Here is a 21,171-nt window from a genome sequence, read left to right as displayed (position 1 = left end):
TTAGTCATCAAGTAAGCAAAGATACCTCCAAATACCTCCAACAGTCACTGGAATTTTTTTCTGAGATTTATTGGACACTGGTGGAATGGGAAATTCTTGGCATCAAGCTGCTAAAAGGAAGAGGAAGTACTATGGATGCCAAAATACTATTAATTAGGGTCTTCAAAAAGTTCTTGTCTCCCTAGGAGCCACTTTCTATAACATACGCTTGGAAAATACAAAATCTCTCTTTTTAAGAGTCTCTCTTGCCAAGAGATTCTTAAGCTACTTCACATGCATTAAACCAATTAGTACCTTTGCAAATCCCCTATTACCTGATTTTTACAGAAATGTGTGTATACCCACAGAATATGTAAAATTCCAAATTCTTTACCTTTAACAGAAATGTGTAACGGAATGTACAACTTCTGACCCTAAGTAGGCTGCTGGTTCTGACCCCAGGGCTAACCCAGTGCCAAAACATGCCTACCTGCTGCCTAAATTGGGTTTTGAATGGGACATATGACTCACAGAGGTGACTATTTTCCTTTCTACATATCTTTCACGCTGAGCTATTACAACCACTGTAAGGGAGATATTCAGCACTGTGAAAAATGTGTTAGTTAATTCTATCCAACACCAGTGCTTCTTGGTATCTTTCAGGTCAATGGGGGAACGGACAGGTTGTAAAGACCATGGTTCTGTCTCCTCTATCAGCAAATCTTCTTTGCAAATCATGGTATCCACAAGCCTTGTGAAAGGCCAGGACTCCCTCAGACCAATGGCTTTACTAATATAAAATCATAATCTTAGCAGACAGCCGTGGCTTTATGGCCTATGTGTGACAGCAGGCTGAGAAAGTGACCATATGGCTCTGCTGGCAGGGCACTGGTGTAATATTTGCTAAAGGTGGACATGCCAAAATGTCACCATGAAACACTCTTCTGTAGTCACCATGAAGCCCAGCGTTAAGACAAGGAAAAGCCACAAATATAACAACCAGCAGGCTACAACAGAAGAGAAGATGGATACTCTCAACATCACTGAGGCTTCAAAGAATAACTTTTTTGTTAAGGAAAATTCCTAGAAAATCCCAAAATTCTCTGTCTCTTCTAGTACAGAATCAGGCAAATTAACTCAACAGTTCCTGCCAATCTGACCTGGAAAATGGTCTGACATCAGTTTAACTCTGAGTCAATATGAAAAACACATCAATCTAGCACTTGAAAGATATTATAAAGAGCAATCAGTGCAAACGGTGCTACGTTTCCCTCACTGTGGAAATCTCCAGTTCTTCAAGAGAAAAAGCCATGCCAAAAAGCCCAGTTATATAATAAGGGTGATGGGAGAAAATTCATCCTGGGCCCTGGAATGAAATAGCAAAAGCCCAGGAACATATAATAAGGATGATGGAACCAAATGGTCCTGTAGTCAGTTTTGTCTTTGCCTTTGACAGTGAATGTTGCAAAGGTACATAAACCAGCATGGTTTTTTTTGTCTGGGACATTTAATGTAGCAAATTAGCAATTCAATCCTTACTGAGTTTTTGCTCTGTTGCAAAATAGAATTTCAAGAAAGGTTTTGAACAAAAGCTTTGAGTTAGTTTCACACTCAAAATGTCCAGGGGAAGATCAGGGTGACAAGCAGAATGTCAATGGTCTTAAAAAGATGACAATATAAAGAGAAACAGAGGGGAAGAGGGAATTGCATTCTGACTCATTTTGACCTCGAGCATACTGGTACACATCTGCAAGGTGCCAGGGAGACTGCTCCTCTGTTGGGTTCCACCAAGAGCAGTGATTACTTTGTGTTCACAGTATGCCCTAGCAAAGTCAACCTGCCTTAAGCTGGAAGACTCCCAGACTCGAAGGAGAAGTCCTTGAGAGTAGCCCTGCAGAGAAGGACCTGGTGGTCCTAATGGATGAAAAACTTAACGTGAGCCAGCATGTGCCCTTGCAGCTCAGAAAGCAAATGGTATCCTGCACTCTATCAGAAGACGGGTGGCCAGCAGGGACAAGGAGGTGATTGTCCTCCTCTACTCTGCTCTTGTGAGGCCCCATCTGGAATACTGTGTCCAGGTCTGGAGCTCTCATTACGAGACAGACAGAGAGCTGTTGGAGCAGGTCCAGAGGAGAGCCACAAAGATGATCAGGGGACTGGAGCACCTTCCCTGTGAAGACAGGCTGAGGGAGCTGGGCTTGTTCAGCCTGGAGAAAAGAAGGCTGCGGGGTGACCTCATTGCAACCTTTCAGTACCTAAAGGGAGCCTACAAACAGGAGGGGAGTCAACTCCCTGAAAGGGTTGATAACAGCAGGGCAAGGGGAAATGGTTTTAAGTTAAGGGAGAGAAAATTTAGGTTGAAAGTTCTTTACAGAGAGAGTGGTGAGGTACTGGAACAGTCTGCCCAGAGAAGTTGTGGATGCCCCATCCCTAGAGGCGTTCAAGGCCAGGTTGGATGAGGCCCTGGGCAACCTGGTTTAGTATTAAATGGGGAGCTTGGTGGCCCTGCATGTGGCAGGGAGGCTAGAGTCATGATCCTTGAGGTCCCTTCCAACCCTGGCCATTCTGTGATTCTGTGAAGAACTCAAACCACAAATAATAATTCCCACTGGGAGTCTCATTTTGAGCTACAATAGGGTTTGAGCTTGACAGTGAAAGGGTTAGTGCTCTTAAAGATCCCAAAGACTACACTGCATGTCCTAATTACAAGGCTCATCAGGTCAGCTGCAATGAATTCAGAATTTCCTTATCTTGATATGCTGGGAGGGCAGAGAAATTATGTAAAACTTGCTTAGTGGGAAGTTCTGGCTGATAATGTAAGTTTGATTGGTTTTGTTGTTTGTTTGTTTGTTTGTTTGTTCTTTTTCTTACTGTGACTCTTGTTGACTTAGCTGAATGGGAACCAAACTGAAAATCTGGTGGTCTGTTTTTGAAAGATAACCTTTCTGCTTGGTAGGTCTTCAAGTTCTGTTGGTGGTGCTGTGAAGTAAGGCTTCCTTTGTTATTTCTTTGCTAAGTGTTTCCAGTTGAAGAATATGCAATCAGTAAGGTTGTGGTGTGGTCCTGACTGATAGAGGCAGCTATTGTCTTGTATGGTTTCTTTGCTCTTGTTGCCAGTTGGGTAACATATGTGAGTTCTGCTATCCAGCTCATGTCTAAGAAATTCCTGATTCTGTGAAGGATCTGGCAAATGCTCTTGATTCCCTCACCTAGTCCCTTCCTTTCGAAGACAGCTTTGGGGATTAATGTGCCAAAGGGCAAGTAATGAGACACTGGAACAGAATTTCTCTCTTCAACTTCTTTTTTAGTGATGTCATGTTAGAAGTAAAATTGTACTCTTTGGAATGTAATGTTGCGTGGCACACTGTAACAAATGGATGATAAGCTTTCTTTTCTTTTCCAAGTTCTCCCTGGTACATCAATTGCTTTACTTGTAAAAGTATTTTTTAACTGAGGTTGGAGAACATAGAAACTATACTAGCATCTCAATTAGGATAATATTTAATTTTGCCCTGAGGCAATCTGGACAAAATTAGAGGGATTACCTATTTTTCAGAACCCTAACTTACAGTTAATATTAATAAGTGATAACAACCTGTTTATGTGGGAACAGTACCTTCTTATTAGGATTTACAGAAGTTGAGAGGCAAAGGTTTTAGACGTGGAACTGAGTATGTAGAGGCATGTCTGGGAAACTGAGTTTCTGCCTGGAGTTCAGTCTGTGGCGGCTGGGCCCTGAAAGCAGTGGCCGAGCATATCTAGTCATTAGTTACCCGCAGTCGAAATGACCTGTGCTGGTGGAAGTGTTCAAAAGGTTGTATTTGGCAGCACATTTGTTTGGTGCCCTTGGAGTTATTTGGATTTGTTTTTGTTTCAGAATTGCTTCAAAGGTATGATTTGTGATAGCGGTTCTCTCCACATTTTTATTAATTGCATATAATGATGGGAGAGCCTGTAAGACTCTAATATTCCTATAATGGCATCAGTTCTTCTATAGCATGAAACGGTCTGTAATTGAAAAGCAATGATCAGGAATTTTTGATGGCTTATTTTTCTTTGGTATTTTGCCAGCATACTAAACAAAATTGAAAATAAATCAGCCTTAACTTCCAGATTTAGGTTTAAGTCAGTAAGTCCCGTGGCTGCTTGACATTGGTTGGAAAAAGTTTTGTTGCCCTATCATCAGTGTGAAAAAGTAAGGATTTTCATATACTGTAAACTATAAACATTCTCTAGTCTGTGAAGTGTCTGTGATGGTAACCAGATGAGCTATGCTAATTATTAGCCCTGCACTGAAATGTCAAAAGGTGCTGAAGTTGTTTATCAGCTTGGATTTTCATGAAGATAAGAACTGAGTGCATCCCTGTGTTGTGTCATGCATGAAACAGTAGGACAGACAAGTCATTACCCTCACTAGGTTGCTATTTTTATGTGAAAGGAGGAAGATTGAAGCTATCAAAACAGTAATTCAGTGGCCTGTATGTGCCAATAAACACAACTTCATCTGCCCTTCATCTGTTTTCCCTGATAGTCATGGAAGGCTTGTTCCTGATGTGAGACTTATCTGTGAAGGTAGGACAGAGGTACCTGAAAACAGGCACATCTGGAGAACAGCACCTAAAATATGTGACCTTTTTGTGCTCCAGTTCTTTGATTTTTATTTTTGTACCACTGCAGAAAGCATTGAACACAAAATCCACGCTTACGGCCAATCCAAAAGCCTTCTGAAAACAGGATTAAATGACAAAGCTGTAGTAAACTTAGCTGAACCAGAATTAGCCAGAGAAATTAATTAAGAAAATTAATTACCAAGGCTGAACTGGAAAACCTCAGAAACTGCTTCTGAATGGCTTATACCTGCTGTAGTTCTACCAATTGTAGACGCTTTTACAGAGAATAGCTTATGTGGTGCCCTTCACCTTTTATGTGGTGAAATTTTATCATTGGGCAAGAGCAAGAAAAGCTCATCTCTCATTGAAGAAAACATTTGTCTGGAGGAAGGGAAAAGACCACAGCTTCTGTGGTCTTTAGGCTGACTTTAAGAAAATGTGAATTACTCAGGTTCCTCACTTAACATAGGTAAACATGGATTAGCCAAGGCTATCTTAATTCATCCTTCTTCCATAGGGGGATTTAGATAAACACTTTCTTGTATTAAACTGCTAACACTAATGCCTGCTTGTAAATATTCTCAAATAGAGAGCACTAGGATTCTCTTTTCACAGAAATGTTATCTTAGAGAGATAGCAGTGAATGTGGCATGACTTGATAGTAGTGAAGCAAGGTGGTAGGACAACAAATCTTCAATCTAATGCCTTGATCTACCTAACCTAGTTCTTCTAGAGCTGTTGGCTTGGTTGGCTGCAGCTTCTCAGATTGTAACTGATACCACCTCTGAAATTGCATAACAGCATATGGGTGCAACATGCTTTTCTGAATGGCTTATATACCTTTGTTTCGTGGAGTGATTGAAGAACAGCATGTGGCACCATCTCCCCTTATTTAAAATCTGCCAACCTCTAGAGCCTTGAGCTAAGGCTTACAAAGTCTCCCCTTTCAAGACATCCACAGATCCATAGCTCTTAAAAAGTGCAGCTCCTTGTCTGTTGGGGGGCGTGGAGGTAATAAAACTGACAGTTACTCTGCTCAATCACTGACTTCAGGTAGGGCTCTTGGCTCTCTGTTAGGAGTGTGATCCCTCCCGCTTCAGCTCAGGCAAAGGCTTGGTGTAGATATCAGTAGAAGCACTTGTATGGGGACCTCACAAATATACTTTAATGGAAAGATGGGAAAGGAGAGGCTTGATTTCTTCTGGACAGAGGTGCCCAGACTAGGAGGAATGCTCTAAATCTCGTACCAAGCTCTGCAGGAATCCTTTTCATCAGCTGAAGGTGAAACAACTGCCCGCTTATGTTAAGGAGAAGCTCTAACACACAAGCAGTATATTAGGGACAAGGGAGACCATTCACACTGCAAATTGCTTTAACACATTTCCCCAGGAGCTCTCACTTCCCAGTCTGTCCCTGGGCTGCCTGCAGCTGGGTCCCCAGGTTGCAGAGCACTAAATTCTGACCTCCCCAGAACCAGTGGCTCTGGGGGCAGGGAACACCCCACCAGGCACCCTGATCCCAGCCCCTTATCACGTTGTTGAAAAACAAGCACGTTTTGGGGGTGTCAGCATGGAGTCCTTGGGCTTTGTGGACGTTATAAAGCGTAAAGTGAGGGGAGAAGCGGATGGACGGATTTTGACCCCTGCGCTTTAATACCCATAGCCACATTCTGTTAACATCTCTGTTTCCTGCAGGAAATCTTGTCTCAATCTGACCTACAGTTTGAAAAACAAGAGTCAGGTTTCCTTTCATTTGATGGGTCTTTTGACACTCCAAACATAAGAAAAATAACACCCGGAAATAGATATGTGCCTGTTTAAGACACACTTAGGAAAGCGTTTACCTCCTGCAAAGCTCTTACGTGATGAAAGGTTTTGTGAAGAAATGTTCAATTTGGGTTACATAGAACGTTAAGCCTGAGACTCTTTTGTTTATATCATTTACATTCAGTAATGCCTTCTTGGCACAGAAACCTCTGCAATAGCTGCCAAAGTTAAAAAGAAGCAAAGCTAAGGTCTCTGTCAGAGGTAGAAACAATACATCATCTGCCCAGAATGGGCCCCTCACAATGTGCTTGGGGACTCAGTTCCTGCATTCATGAGGAGACAGAAACTTTTATTAAATTGAGTATAGTGAAGTAAATAAATCGTTTCCATCTATCAAATGACAGGCTGGAATTTCATCTCATGACTCCAGCTTTTGGATAGTTTTATCTTCATCTACAGCAACACTGAATCAGTCGTGATACAGCACAACTTCAAGTGCGACCTGAGCAAGTCCACTTAAAACTCCACAGTCTACTTCAGATAAGTTATAACAATTGAGTAACCTGGTTTCAAAGTGGACTGAAGGACTTTTTTTTTCCAGTTTGGGTCTGTCAGTGGAATGAATGTATTGTTCTATTTAATTCAGTTGCAATGCATGTTGGAGAAAGGTGGCTGTAAGAACACCTCCGTATTTCAAGGACCACTGATGCTCAAACACTGTTCTCCTCCAAATCCTTACAAATCCCCTTTTTTCAAGATACAACTCTTGTACAGTAGGTTATTTGCTCCCCATTCAACCGCAGGTATTCTCAGCCCTTATGAATACACGCATGTAGGTGTCTGGCAGGCTGGCTTAGTGCAAAGAAATGCAGGCTCTTCCTCCCAAACTTTTCCTACTCCCCTGCTACTACTTCAAACAAGTTTAGAAATCTGGGGCTCCAAGGTTGGCAAGAGAAGCCTATGGGAGCAAGATGATCCCTCAAAAATGTTTGCTTGGTTGGCAGTTAGCTGGATGAGCTGTAAATATAGATGGCCAGATTCCAGAGATCCTTCTAGAGCATTGCACTTGTGTTCATTCAAAAGAGACACCGAATCCTGCCCTGTGTTAGGAGTAGGTGTGGGTGGTCTTACATAACAGGAACATAAACATCTGCTTTGGATATGAGAGCAAGAGCCATGGACCACATAGAATTTCTGTGGACCATGTGGGTATTTGCTTATCATCAAACTAAATCTTGAGAGACAGAAAGTATATTTGTTAAGATGCAGGTTTGGGAATACCATGCAGCAGTTCTCAGTGGATACGAAAGTATCAAGAAAGAGGCCTAGAGGATGTTCCTTAAGCACCTCCCACTTCAAGAGCTGGACTTGCATGCTCACAGCAAAACCCATGACAGAAAGTAATGGGCTAGGTTTGTGATATGTTGGAGCTTGGTAACTTAAAATCCACCAAAACTCAAACAACTGTGCTGGCCAGGCCAGTCAGCAAAGGGCACAGATAAAAGCCAGTCCTCTTAACTTTTCTGAAGGGAATCTCTCTGTAATTTTAGGTTCTGGTTTTTGTAGATCACAGATTGTTTGCAACATTTCCTACAGGTCATTTTTTATTCCCAGGAAAAAAACTGATCCGTGTTGTGACACTTATGAAATACTGTCTGTCTGAGTTATGTCAGAATTGTTGAGAGACTTGAATAGCTTTGTAAAACTTAATCAGTTCCTTTGCTCCATTATAACTTCTCTGGAACCCAGACAGAAACCAAAGTAAACCACAGTGAAGTGAAGACTGAGATTCTTTCCATTAAATTTAATCATTTCATCGTGGCTTTCTAAAAGAGGAAAAAGGGCAGCGCAAGAGAGCCACAAAATGGGCACTGGGCAGCTGGCAAATTCCATGGGAAAAGGAAATTGGGGAGAGGTGCAAGCACCAGCAGTTACATTTCACCAAACCACTTGGAACCTTTCAGATGATACCTGCTATTGCTTTTTAGGAGCATTTATAGCTATATATATATGTAGTTTTGTTTAAGGAAAAAAAAATCTGCTTTGTTTTCTATGTAAATACATCTTATCAATTATGAATGATCAGCTTTGCAATATCTGTGCCTGGAGCTTTGTGCATCTGTATTGAGTAAGAATTTAAGTGGCCCGCTTAGACTTGGAATTAGAAAACTTCTCTTTGCCTCTGTCCTCCCCTGTGGCTGTCAATTATATGAACTCTTCTGAACTTTTTAACTTGAAAACCAACACCATTGCTAAAGGTTACATGCTATCCTGCAGTTCCATGAAATACCATAAAAAAAATATTGGAAGTCATGTTACCTTGGCTTTTGACTAAAATCATAGTTTTGTACACTCTTTCTATTCATTCAATAAATTTCTTAAGTAAACTCATTGGTTCAAGTCAGATTTGACTGTCTGATGGTTTGTATGGTTCACAGAGGAGGGTTTTCCTTTTCCGAGTAACCGAGTCTATGCCTACAGAGTAAAAGAGGAAGGGATGAGAAACATTACCCTAAAGGGTTAGTCACCCCTTTGTTTCGGTACTTTGGCATAGAAGACACTGTAAAATAACTGAAAACTTCACTGACAAAATAGAATTTTAGTACGATTTTTGTATGCTTTTGCCTCTGACTTTTTTGGTGGGTTTCTTGTTTGTTTGTTTGCTTGTTTTTTCCCCTCTGTGTATTTCCTGGCAAGTTTTTCAAGACATGGGTGTATTTCTGAGACAAAAAGTGAGTGCCTATGCTGTTTTCAGTTAAGAGTTTGCACATATACGACATCCCAGGGGATTTCTAGGGTTTGGCTATGATTTTCTACTAACTGGGAAGAATTGCCTTATTTTCAATATCTAGCTTAAAAAAAAAAAAAAAAACTGTTAGTAAACAAGGAGGCCCATATCTCTGCTTGACGTGATATATGTTTAGCAACTGAAATTTTAGCTCTTGCCAGCTTTTCAAACAGAGTTCAGCCTTTGATATAGTGCTGTGTGGCTAAGTAGTTCTGGTTTCAAGAAGTTAAAGCCCAACTGTAAGTCACATCTGAACTAATTAACACTTAAAGGCAGAGCAGATGTGCTACAGAGCTTTAGCTGCATTGATTTCAGGTGTGGGGATGGTAAGGGGGTAATAAAAGAGGCTCTGGCTGCTGGACTGACTATAGCACATCACTAGCAGGTTGCTTCTGTGAGGCTTCTGCTGTCCTTCCATTGTTTTTTCCTCAGGTTTCCTTACCTGAGCAACTCTGCTTCAATTATTTGCAGTTTAATATAAAGAAAAACAACAAAAATTCTAAATCTTGTTAAAGGCCACAACTAGAGTGTACAAATGGAAGAGGTTGATAGATAAAATTGCTTGGCTTTCTCATAATCTCTTAGACAGAGTGTAGATTTTAATTTCAGATTCCATTCATATAAAACCTTCATGGATCTTGATAATATATTTTGTGCTGGTTTTAGTTCTCCTTCCTGTCCTAAGCAAAAGAGTGTTTTCCAAAGATAGCAGCAGCAAAGCAGGAGGCTGTGGCTGCAGTAGGAATGGCGGGGTGGGGGGGCAGGGAACACACGATTCTGGACTTCAGATCCCTCTTGGTACTCACCTGAACTTTGAATTTTACAGCATACACCAAACTGGAGTTGAAAATACAGTAGTTGCATTCTGGGCTCAAAGCCTCAGATCTAACAGCTGAGGGTGTGAAATCTGCACTTTCTGTGCTGAGGCAGTGCTTTCTAAATGGTTTTGGAGCCAGCTGCAGGGGAGGACAGAGGCTGATGTACTAAAGACTCCAAAAGTCTGCTGGCTCAGAAGTCCAGGTCTTGCTGCAATCCCTTGCAAGAATTCATGCAAAGAAGAAATGCCTAAAACAGTGTTGTGGGGCATGTATATAGAAGTATAAAAAAGTTCTAAAAGCTTGAATCATATGCGTACACTGACAGCAAAAGTTTGCAGGGAGCTTCTCAAGTTTAAATGTTACTGGTTTGGATTTTTGCTTTAACCTAAAATTATTCTCACTAGCAAGAGCAGCCAGGTATCTTAGGAGTGATGGATTGAAAAACAACAATTATTTTGGCTTGACTGCTTCAATTATCTGAGAGCATTATGCTGGTTTTTCTTACTTCTTTGCAGTTAGATGTATGACTAGGAAGGAGAAGGAAAAGATTATTGGTTTTGTCTTCATTTTATTTTCTTTCTTTTTAAATACCTCTTGCAAAACCGCAGAAAAGCCTTTCTACCTGAGGAGAAGACAGCAGGGACAACACATCTGAACTGCCAATTAACTTCTTGAAAGTCTGAACAGAGCTGACTGTGACTTTGTGTAGTTGTAGGATATCTGTGAGGTTCAGCCAGCCTGAGTTAGAGAGCAGAAGTTCCCTCAACACAAGAATTGCTGAGCTATTTCATTCCCAATAAAATTGGTAGAAGGATAAAGCCACTGAGGTGTTAGCACTTGCACAGAATGATAAAACCACAGAGTATCCTGAGTTGGAATGGATCCATAAATATCAGGTCCAACTCCTATGGTTTCACTGGAGGTGATAAAAAATACTGAGAAAAATAAAGATAAGGAGACCAATGAAATCATAATCACTAGTATTACAGGATTTTTTTCAAGAGGACTTTACAACAGGCAGTCGTGGTGGGGTGTTTAATTATTCTGTAATACAGTCTACTTTTTTCTCTTTCAAATATGTGAAATTCACTGTACTTGAATTGCTTATGTCAGGCTGCTAACGTTTTTAGGATAATGCATTGAAGATTCTAGATCTTATTTGCAGACTTAGCTTCCTGTATGTATGCTTTAAGTATTTAAATAATTCTTTCTCTGTTTACATTTAAAAATAAAGAGCCAAATATCCAAGTTTGCGTGATAGTATCATCTATGACTCCAGATGAGAGGGCTGGTTGAGGCCAGCAGTCAGCCTGCCTTATTGCCTTTCTCCAGGTAAGAGAACCTTGCTGCAGGAACGGTCCTGTGCGGTGTACTTGATGCTTTGTGGTGCTGCCCACTGTCTGACTGTGCTGAGGTCTAATCCTACTTTCACTGGAAGAATAATAAATACGGGAACCAAACTGCTTTTAAGGAATTTATTTTTAACATGCCTTCATGATCTGTACTGCTCCACACTTAAGAAGGCTTAAATAAGAGGAGATAGCTGTTGTTGTTTAGTCTGCAGCAGAGAAACAAGAGATCCTGGCTGAGCACACTAAGGGCTGTGTGTGACCACAGATATGCTCTGTGGTATGGTGACCAAGGATAGACCAGAAAACAGGAGCAATCACAAGTGGTGCAGAGCTTTCAGTGATTTCTGCTAATCCTTATCTCTGCTATATTTGCCCTAAGATCTCTGTGGCTACAGGCAGCTTCTCACAAGGTGTTTTGTCTCTGGTTTTTTATTCGTAACTGCTCTCAGAGATCTGACAGTTCATTTAATGGGACAGAAGTCTGATATTGTAGGGTGATCTCCCATCCTCTCAGTAGCGGACTGAGACTACAGAGAACTTTTTTTTAATCTTACTGTTACCCTTCAAATTAACCCACCAAGGCTAAAGAACAAATTTTACTTTGAGAAGTATCAAAGCAGCGTGCTGTGCCCAGAAGTCTATGGAAAACAGTGAACAGGATGGTCTGATATAAACTGTTCTTTTTTGTTTTTTTGGTTTTTTTTTTTCAGTAGAAATGCAGAAATGCCAGCTTCTTTCCATAAATGTTGCTGTTCTTGCAAGTGTTTTTTTTTTTTTCTGTGGGGGGGGGGAGTGAGAGGGAGGGGGTAGAGTGGTCTTTAATGTGTGTGTGTGTGACAATGACATATATAACCTTTCTCTTTTCTTCTCTGGGAGGCTGCCTGATAAGCAGCACTGATCCCAGTGCTTCTGTTCCACTCAGGTTTGAGTGTTTTTTGCCATACTAAACATTCCTTTTTTTTTTTTTTTTTTTTTTTTTTTCCCCTTCCAAATTTTCCTTCCTTCCTTTGTGATCTGCACTTTAATGTAACCAAGTGAACTAGCTCATGTTTTCTCATTCCCAATTAGTTCCCCTCTTGACAGTAAGGAATGGGTCTGGAAGTCCCTGAGTCAAAAGCATGAACTACTTCTCAAAAACAGTGATTATTTTCTAATTCAAAACATGCAGTTATTTTTGCTCAAGTACAAAATGCTTAAGGTCTGGAAAGCGGCTGCTGTAGAGGTTTCTGGAAGGAATTCCCCTCTTGGAAAGACATTCAAAATATTGTACGTGGGCAAAGAATTCATTAGGACTCATGCTCCTTCTCATGTAAATATTGGCCAGTGCTAGAATTAGCACTCTGTGTCGGAAGGAACACGTTTCATTATACTATGGTAACTTTGAGTTACTTGTGGCTGGCTCCTCTCGATTGAAGTCAGCACTGATTTAGTAGGAAACCCACTGTGAGAGTAGGAAAATGCCATAGGACCCTATTGTACCATTATTTTGGGTTTCTCAATTATACCACTCAGTGACACAAAGCCACAGTTACCTGGCTGTGTCTCAAATGCCCTAAGTCCCATGCACCCAGCCCCACCACAAAACCTCAGATACGTGGCTCTGACGGATGGTGTTAGAATGAGGGTGGAGTTCAGTTCAGTAACCAATTAAATGCATCTTAATGTTCTAACATGCTTTCTCTTCATATCTGGGACAACAAATGCTGCAGTAAAGTTTTATTTAAAGCAGGTCTGTTTTTCAAAATGGGTCTTACATATGGAATAAAACATTCATTGTCACTTTACTGTTTAAACCTTTATTATTGCTTTTTTTCTGGGTACAATGGGCTTTTATGTACCAAACAGCTGTGTTCATCATGTTTATTTAGAAGGCATCCATTGTAGTGGAAAAAGTCTGGAGGACAAAAATCTTGGTGAAGTGCAAGACTACTCTGTGGGTGCTGGCTTATTTATTTATTTGTTTCTGTCCAGCTCTTTGGTCAGCATGCAGGTCACATACACAGGCACTGCCATGCAGACTTGCAAACCCAATATAACAGCAGCCTCTTACAAGTGCTGTTTCTCATCCTAAGCAATCTCCTCCAGAAATTTTCAATCGCAAGGCAGCATACAAGACGCCTAACTATTTTATATCCTATGATCCTACCATTTCTCAATCTGTTGCTATTTTGGCCACTCATTAGGTCACTTTCCAAATATTGTGTACAGCTATGTGTCAATCATTGTCACAGCCCAGCTCCTGGCTAAGCCAATCCAGGACAAAACTGGGAGGAAAAAAATGCCAGCCAAAGCAAGCACTGTGCAGAAAACAGTCAACGATTTAACTGTGGAAGGCTACGTGTCTTCCAAAGATAGCATAAGCCCACTTGATGCACAAGTAGCACACAGCACTGTTGCTCCCCAAAATAGTTCTACACACTCAAAATACTCAGTTTATGCCGACTGGCACCTGCAAATAAACAGATGTTAGAATTTCAAGAACTGAGAGATGACACTGTAGGAAACTCTTGGGTGGCTCCTGCCTAAAAGCAGCCTAACTTGGTTTCTGGAAAGAGCAAAACATCTAGCATATGGACAGAACTTTTCCTATTGAGTAAGATCATCCGTAACACTTTCTAAACCTGTCAATGGAAGCAGCTGTATAAGCAGGCAGCATTAGCTGGGGGAGCTGAAAGCATTCCCACTTCCTTCAGAGCACGCTCGGTGGGTGCTGCTGTGCCCTAGGAGGTGGCCATGCCCCTTCCCTCATCCCCAAGCATGAGCTGCATTAATACACAGCTCAGGTTAAGCCTGGAACCAAAGACATGACCTGTGCAAGATCCCTTCCCTCAGAGGGTAATGAGTTGTGGCACAGTGTGGCCCAGGTGGCAGCTCCCTACAGCAGGGCCAGTGGGTGGCACAGGTTTGGCTGCTGCCTGCAGGGTGACCTGGGTAAATCCTGAGGAGCCAGGGAGACAGTGCTCCAAAGGGGAGTGGTAAAGGGGTGTGAGGGGAAAAATGGAGAGAGATGTGAGCCAAGAGGAAAGGGAGAGAGTGTGACAAAAGGATTAACTCCTATTTGTGAAAAGTGCAAGTAGAAACAGGAGAATGAAGTCAGGAGAAACTTCAGGAAAAATTCTGGAAGCTGTTTTGGGGACTTTGTGCACGTGCCCTTCATCTGCTTTTGAGGGTGATTCTTTGTTTCGGGGTTGTTTTTTTCTGCCTTCTTTCTCCCCAGAAGAAGGAGCCAGAATAAGCACAACATACCCTGAGTGCACCAGCCCCAGGACTGGGCAGTGGACATATAGCTGAACCTGGCTCTTGTGACTACCTGGGGAGCACAAAGCTCTTGGTTCACATGGAGTAGCAAAACCTATCTGGTAACAGGGGGCTGTGGTATGCTGCCTATTCCAGCAAAATCTATGTGCTGCAAAGGATGTGTTTTCCTACATCAAGTATTCTGTGTTATATGCTTGCTAAGGGTGCATCAGGCTGACTGGATTGTGAATTATATGCTCTCAAAAATAGTTTGTTTCAGTTGTCTCAATAGTTGTCTCAGACTGGATGTGTTTGCAAGATTCTTAAGCAAGAAATGATTTCTAATTAAGGATAAAAGAATGTGTATACAGCTTGAGTGCCTCACTCCTAACAGCTGTAATATGGTGACTGGTGGGGAATTTGAGTGGTTTTCATTGAACAGCCCCATCACTGATGGATTAGAAATAGGTATTTTGTCTGAGAACACTTCTGAAGCCTGTACTGGGAAGACTCAGAAACACCCCTCTCTGGGCAGTGCTCCGGAGGTTGGGCACAGCACTGCAAACCCTCACCCAGTGCAGCCACCACAGAACGCCCGAGGCAAGAGCCCTCCCCAAGGCACAGCTCTGCTGTTTGGAGGGTTTTAGCTGCCATGCACCAGTGGAGACCCCCATTGCAGAAGTGCTTGACCCCAACAACTTCCTGTGGCAAGGCGCTCCACAGCGGATTGTCTCTGCCTGCCCCAGAGTTATTTAATTTCCTTCCCTTGGGTCCCAATAGCCCAGTCTCGCCCGACAAAACGCACGCTCAACTTTTTTGCTTTTGTCACGTCCCTTCTTACACTTTCTTAGCCTATAAAGATAGATACAAAAGTGATTGACTATTGCCAGAGAGAAGAAAGTGATTTAAATATCACTTTTAAATAGAGGGGGCACGTCTCGCTGTTAGTAAGGACGAGGTGTTTTCCGTGCGCCCGTCCCTCCACCTCCTCCGCACTTCTGGCAGCGGGGCGGTCGGATCCCGGTAACCATTTACCACACTGTCAACACGGGTTAGCGGGACAGCGGCGTGGGGCAGCGTCCCCGCGGTCCCCCGTGGGGCGGAAGGCGGCCGAGGGCTCGGCATCATGGCGGTTGGGGCACTCACCTCGCTGCGCTGGAGCTGGAAGAAGCTGTTGAGATAGCTGGAGCTGAGCGAGGAGCCCAGCTCCGGGGGGCTCTTGGTGTAGCCGAGGTCGGGGTGCTGCGAGGAGGAGGGCTCGGGGCGGAAGGCATCGAAGGCGCTGGCCTGGTGCGTGTCTTGCAGCGAGAGATAGACCCAGTTGAGGAGCTGGGCGGGCTGGTACACGGACGCGGCGCTGGTGTCGATGGCTGACAACAAGCTCATCTTTCCCCCGAGCGGCGGCCGCCTCCGAGCTGCCGCTCCCGCTCCGGCCGCGTCCCCGTCCTCGCGCGGGCCGCCTCCTCCCGCCGCCCAGAGGACGGGCCGGGGGCTCGCCGCTCCCCGCTCGCTGCCCTACGGCCCGCGGAGCCCGCCCAGCCCCAGCGCTCCGCGCCGCACAGGCATCGCTGCCGCCGCCCGCGGGCCGCGCAGGAAACTTTCCGCGCTCTGCTCCGGGCCCCGCTATCTGTCTTTATTCCCACTCCCGCAGGCACGGCCGGGGAGGAGCCGCCGGCGCTCCCATACGCCTCCCGCCCGCCGCGGGGTGCGGGGCCGGGCGGGGCTCTGATCCGGCCGCCTCCGCGCCCGCCCCGGCCCGGTGTCCCCGCACGGGGCGCGCCGGCGGGCGGGCTCGCTCGGCCCGGGGCTTCCTTTTCCTCTTTCCTGCGATAGCTGCCTCGCACGCGGCCGGCCCGGGGCTGCTCGCTCGGGGCCGTTGCGGAGCGGGCGAGCCCCGCTCGGTGCCCCGGCGTCCCGCCCCCGCTCTTCGCTGGGATCCGCGGCGCGAGGTGCCCGCTCGTTCACCCCCTGCCAGAGGCGCAGTTTACAGAAGCTCCCTGGCTGCGAGCGGTGCCAGGCCCTGCTGATGGCCAGGGTTTCCCAAATAAGGCGGCGAGCGTGCCGTGTTCCGCTGGAACCCCGCTAGGCTGCTCTGGCCCCGGGCCGCGCCGAGGTAACGCCGCGGCCTTTTAAGGAGTCGGCAGCACGAGGGGGTGATGGACGATCGTGCTCTTTGGAAGGAGCCTCAGCGGTCTTGTTCCCAGCAGAACAAGAGGAAAACGAAGAAGAAAAAAAAATCCAACACTTTCGTATCTTAGATAAAACAAAAATCTGACCTTTGAAACTTCAAAGTTGGCATCCAGGTTTGCCATAATGAGTCACACGTCTCTGCTACACTGGAAGAAAAACCGCTGTACTGAATGCAGTAGGAATTGCAGGCTGGTGTGTGCACAGCAGGTAACTCATCAGCTGCAAACCTGACAGGTAGATGCACCTTTCTGCTGAAAGCAGAAGTGCAGTCAGCTGCACAGCTGCCCACTTTTTGGAGTGTGAGAGAAGGTGAGGTTTGCAAAGCTGCAAAGCCAGGTCAGGTTTGAAATAACTAGATGCAACTTAGGAGATGCATTAAAGGAGATGCAACTCCTTTAATGGTGCTAATATGTATATTTATTTTAAAAGAGAAAGTTCTTGCAGTGTGGATCCAATCTACTCATTTATGAGCTCTTGGTTCACAGGCACCTCTGGGAGTTTCTGAATGTGTTTGTGTCAGTCCAAGAAGGAACAGGCTGTGCTGGGCAGTGCAGAGGGTCTCAGTTGTCTGTGGCACACATGGTGGGGTCACAGAGCCTGAATCAAACTGCACTCAAATTCGAACAATTGCTTAGGGTATTATTCAAACAAAAAAAGTTTGAACTAGGTTTAAGGACTTAATAAATTATGGATGAGGATTGTAATGTGTTTGCTGGTAAACGGAAAAAGAACAAGAAATAAAGCTTGTGTTTGTGGAGCCCGCGTTTCTGGTAGGAGGTGATGGTCATGTCAGGGCAAGGCTCTGGGTTTGCAGTTGTGAACTTCTGTGGGCGTACTAATTCCTTCCTTAATGACACTCTGCATTTTTATCACTTCCTTCTTTTACCTGATAAATTAGTTCCACTGCTCACTCCCATAGTGTGTGGACAGTGATACAGTGAAGCTCAAGGTTGCTCTGAGCAAGCAGGAAACAGAATGTAGCAGGGTTCCTGTAGTGATGTGGAGTGGCGGAGGTGCTACAAAGTTTCACGAGTGCTTTGGGCATATTTGCAATTCCCCCCGGACAGCAGGCCAGCTGGATTCTGGCTATGTGGGGGGTTGAGCGTATTGAGTAAGTGCTTTGTTCATCCAAGCGTCAAGAAAGGGAATGACTGCAAATGCCTCTGCTGTGAGTGGTTCAATCCTGCAGTGCTCGAACTGAGGGATGTGGCTGCCATCCTGGCCTGCTGCTGTAGCCTCTTCTGGAACATAATTTCTATGGAATTCTTTCCCTCTGAATTAGAGATTGCTCGTAGCTCAGCAAAATGCCGCTGCCACATTTGCAGATGTCCAGTGATCATCAAGATGATGACTTTTTTTTCCTTGTAAGTCTCCTCCTTGTTCACCTTTAGAAGTCATAGATTGAAGAGAAGGGGATGAGCACAGTGGTCACTGCAGCAGACGTGTTGCAGTTGAGAAAAAAATGCTGTGAAGTTCAGTTTTGTCAGTTTTTCTCTGAAAGGTGTGAGGGGAAACTAACCCATGAGACAGCCCAATGGCTGCAAGATGCTTTCAGCTCAGTTCCTACTGATCATGGCAGGCTGGAATGTAAGCAACATCACCTGCATGGACTGTGCATCAGCTGCATGGTGCTAAAGCAGTAGCTTGTTTATCCTCCTGGTCTTACTTGTGTGTGGTGTTAATGAAGTCAGAAAACAACCAGAACTGTAACATGAAACTTTAAATGGCTTGCATGGCTTATGTGACTTGGTAATAGTCTTGAAAGAGGTCAAAATCAAATGTACAGAGAGAATCCAGCCTGTTTATCCCAGTTCTGTTCCCCAAGCAGCAGGTCACTGTGCAGTTTATTAGTGTCATGTAGCTGCTCACCTCAGCAAGCTGGGCTTCTTGCAGCTGCTCTCTGCCTGAGGAATTTTTGCAAGAGGAGGAACAGAATTGTCAACTTCTGGCCAGGAATCACATCATTAATCCAAGCAGTCATGTTCCTGCTTTCAGTGTTCATACCTTTAGAAGGTGACAGCCATTAACTTACACTGTGCTTCATAAGTGTGTTTATGTTAGGATTTATTTGTTTGTTTAATGATATTCTGCTTTGTTGCTTTGTTTTGTTTTGTTTTGTTTTTCCAAAAAATGCATGCACCCTACTAGAAAATTTCCTAGGTTCTCATCCTTTTAAAAACATCTTGGCCTGATTTGCTGTCATCTTAGTTTAGCTCCTAACTAGGTGGGGTTCCAAGGAAAAGATGGAAGTAATGTCTAAATGTGGCAGTGAGAGTGGAGAGCTTTGAGCCTATCACTGAACCCAGGAACACACAGTGCAATGGGCCCCTCAGCTGTAGCACAGCAGGAATATTCTAAGTGAAGTTTTTTCTCTACCGCAGAGATTCTTATGAAATAAATTAGCCATGCTATGGAAATAGTACGTAAGCACCCTTCGGATTATGAGAAGGCATTTCAGTTTTACAGTTGTAATAACAGTACATCTTCATGTGATGTTGCTCAGATCTGGATGTCAGACACTTGTGCTTGCTATGTAGGTAGGGCGGTTCTGCTGCCAGAAATGAAGCACAGCATAAACCGAGCATTGTAAAAGTTAGTCTAGAAAATGTAACCTAGCGTTATGTACAGAAGTCAAAATGCATGTTTTCTTCCCCTAAGCAGACACGATGTAAAAGTGCTCTTCCTTCTAGAGCTTTGACATAGAAAGTTCTGGAAATGAATGAATATGAATTTAAAGCTTATCATCTGTAGCCTTTTAGTAAATACGTACCATATGCAATACTGACTTGCGGTGGGTAGTGTGCCAAGCACAGCTCCTAAGGCTGCCTAAAACCACAAAGTGGGTAATTGCTGTAACAGACCCTCACTGAGCACGTGGTTCTGCACCTGGCCAGCTTATGGTTTCAAGTCTTGGGGCCTCCCCACTTGCTCTAGGTTAGCATATCTGTGCATTGCTGAATAATTGCATGAAAACTGTAGTTAATATGAGTAGTTGTATGAGGAATACTGCTTTCAGTGGTTTGGGGTTTTTTGAAGAAGGAGGTGTTTTTGTTTTGGTTTGGTTTTGCATTGTTCTACAAAGGTCTCTGCTGACTCTTCAGCTGCTGGACAGACTTCTGAAGTGTTCTGTTTATTTCACATCAAGAGACAGGAGGCCTTGTGTCTACTGCTGGTCTAAGAGTTTGGCATCCCTAACCAAAGCAGTAGCTGAGGCGTGGTATCCCCGTACTTAGCCCATCCTATCCCCTTGCTCTCACTTGCTCCGGGAATCCTATGGAGCCGGGAAAGGCAGCAGAGTAGAGGGGAGGGAGGGGACACAGGCGCAGCAGTATGCCCTGTGCCCTGCCTGAGGGACCTCAGTGGGTACTGGCATCCCCAGCCAGGGAGCAACACATTATTCTGCCAGTGCATATAAATGGTTCTGAGTTTGCCCACTGTGGAAGAACAAGGCTAAAGAAAAGAGAGCAATGGCAGGAAGGAGAAGAAAACAGCTGAGATAAAGACGAATGAAATCAGCACTAAATAATAAGAGAAGAGGGAGCAAGTGGGGCCTATGAACAGAGTGCTGTGATGGGATTGGAGCTGCAATTTGGTTTTTGGTAGCGGACTGCCTGTTGTGGAGTAGTGTCTGCTTTAGGTCAGCTCGGCTCTGGGAGCAGTGTTTTGTCCATGGCCTATGAGCCTGGTGGCACCACAGTTGTCTCTCAAACTGTCCCTGCCTCCTGCTTTAATGCTGCACACTCACTGGTTTCTTCTCAGTGCCTTCTTTACATACTCAGCCCTATTGGAAATTTAGCTTTTTCTGTGTTATCCCAGATTTCCACCAGGTTGGGTAACAGAACAAGGGTTCAGTTTTTTCACTGGAGTGTGTGCATATCTGCAACTTCTGTGGCTGAGGTGATTCTAGACTGGGCATTTCTGGTGTTTAGCCCTACCCCTGTTCCAGGAAAGTTTGTTTCCTGGTTACTTTGAGTTGACACAGTATTTATATCAGAATCGGAAAGTCTCCAAGGAGATCTCAGGCACTTCTTTACGTAAAACAAATGAACTGCAGATGTTTGAACACAAGAGATTTTGTTTTCATGTTCCAGAATGTGGTTCTTTGTTTCAAGTAAGGTTTCTCTCTCTTTGCCTTAGTCAGCATACTTCACATACCTGTCAAATTTTCTGAGATGTTCTAGAAAATGTCTTACCTACATCGCCTGGCTCTCCGTTGTCTGGTGCTGGCAATACCTGTGTACAGCTCTGAGTAGGCAGAAGCTGCTACTCAACACCATCTCATCAAGGGCCCAAAGTCATCAGCTTTTACATCTGATGGCATATTGGGTCTTGAATTTGTTCTGCTATAGGGTTTCATGAGGACAATTATGTTGCTGCAGGCATAAATATGACTAAGCTGCTCTGGTGTAGAACTTTATGTTCATTTATCAG

The 21,171-nt window shown here is 44.1% G+C and overlaps 1 protein-coding gene across 1 annotated transcript in view; it reads right to left on the bottom strand.

Moving 5' to 3' along the window:
* The window catches only part of ZCCHC24 (zinc finger CCHC-type containing 24), a 101,914-nt gene extending 85,927 nt beyond the window's left edge, over positions 1 to 15,987 (bottom strand). The window contains exon 1 of the mRNA XM_042863347.1: positions 15,697 to 15,987. Coding sequence (XP_042719281.1) covers positions 15,697 to 15,936 — 240 coding nt within the window. The 5' untranslated portion in view covers positions 15,937 to 15,987. The remainder of the gene's footprint in view (positions 1 to 15,696) is intronic.
* Between the last annotated feature and the right edge of the window lie 5,184 nt (positions 15,988 to 21,171).

The sequence above is a fragment of the Lagopus leucura genome, unplaced genomic scaffold (genome assembly GCF_019238085.1).
Source record: "Lagopus leucura isolate 7727_CA_CO unplaced genomic scaffold, USGS_WTPT01 Super-Scaffold_739, whole genome shotgun sequence".
Taxonomy (NCBI): domain Eukaryota; kingdom Metazoa; phylum Chordata; class Aves; order Galliformes; family Phasianidae; genus Lagopus; species Lagopus leucura.
The sequence above is the reverse complement of the archived record's forward strand: the minus strand, read 5'-3'. Positions and strand labels throughout refer to the sequence as shown.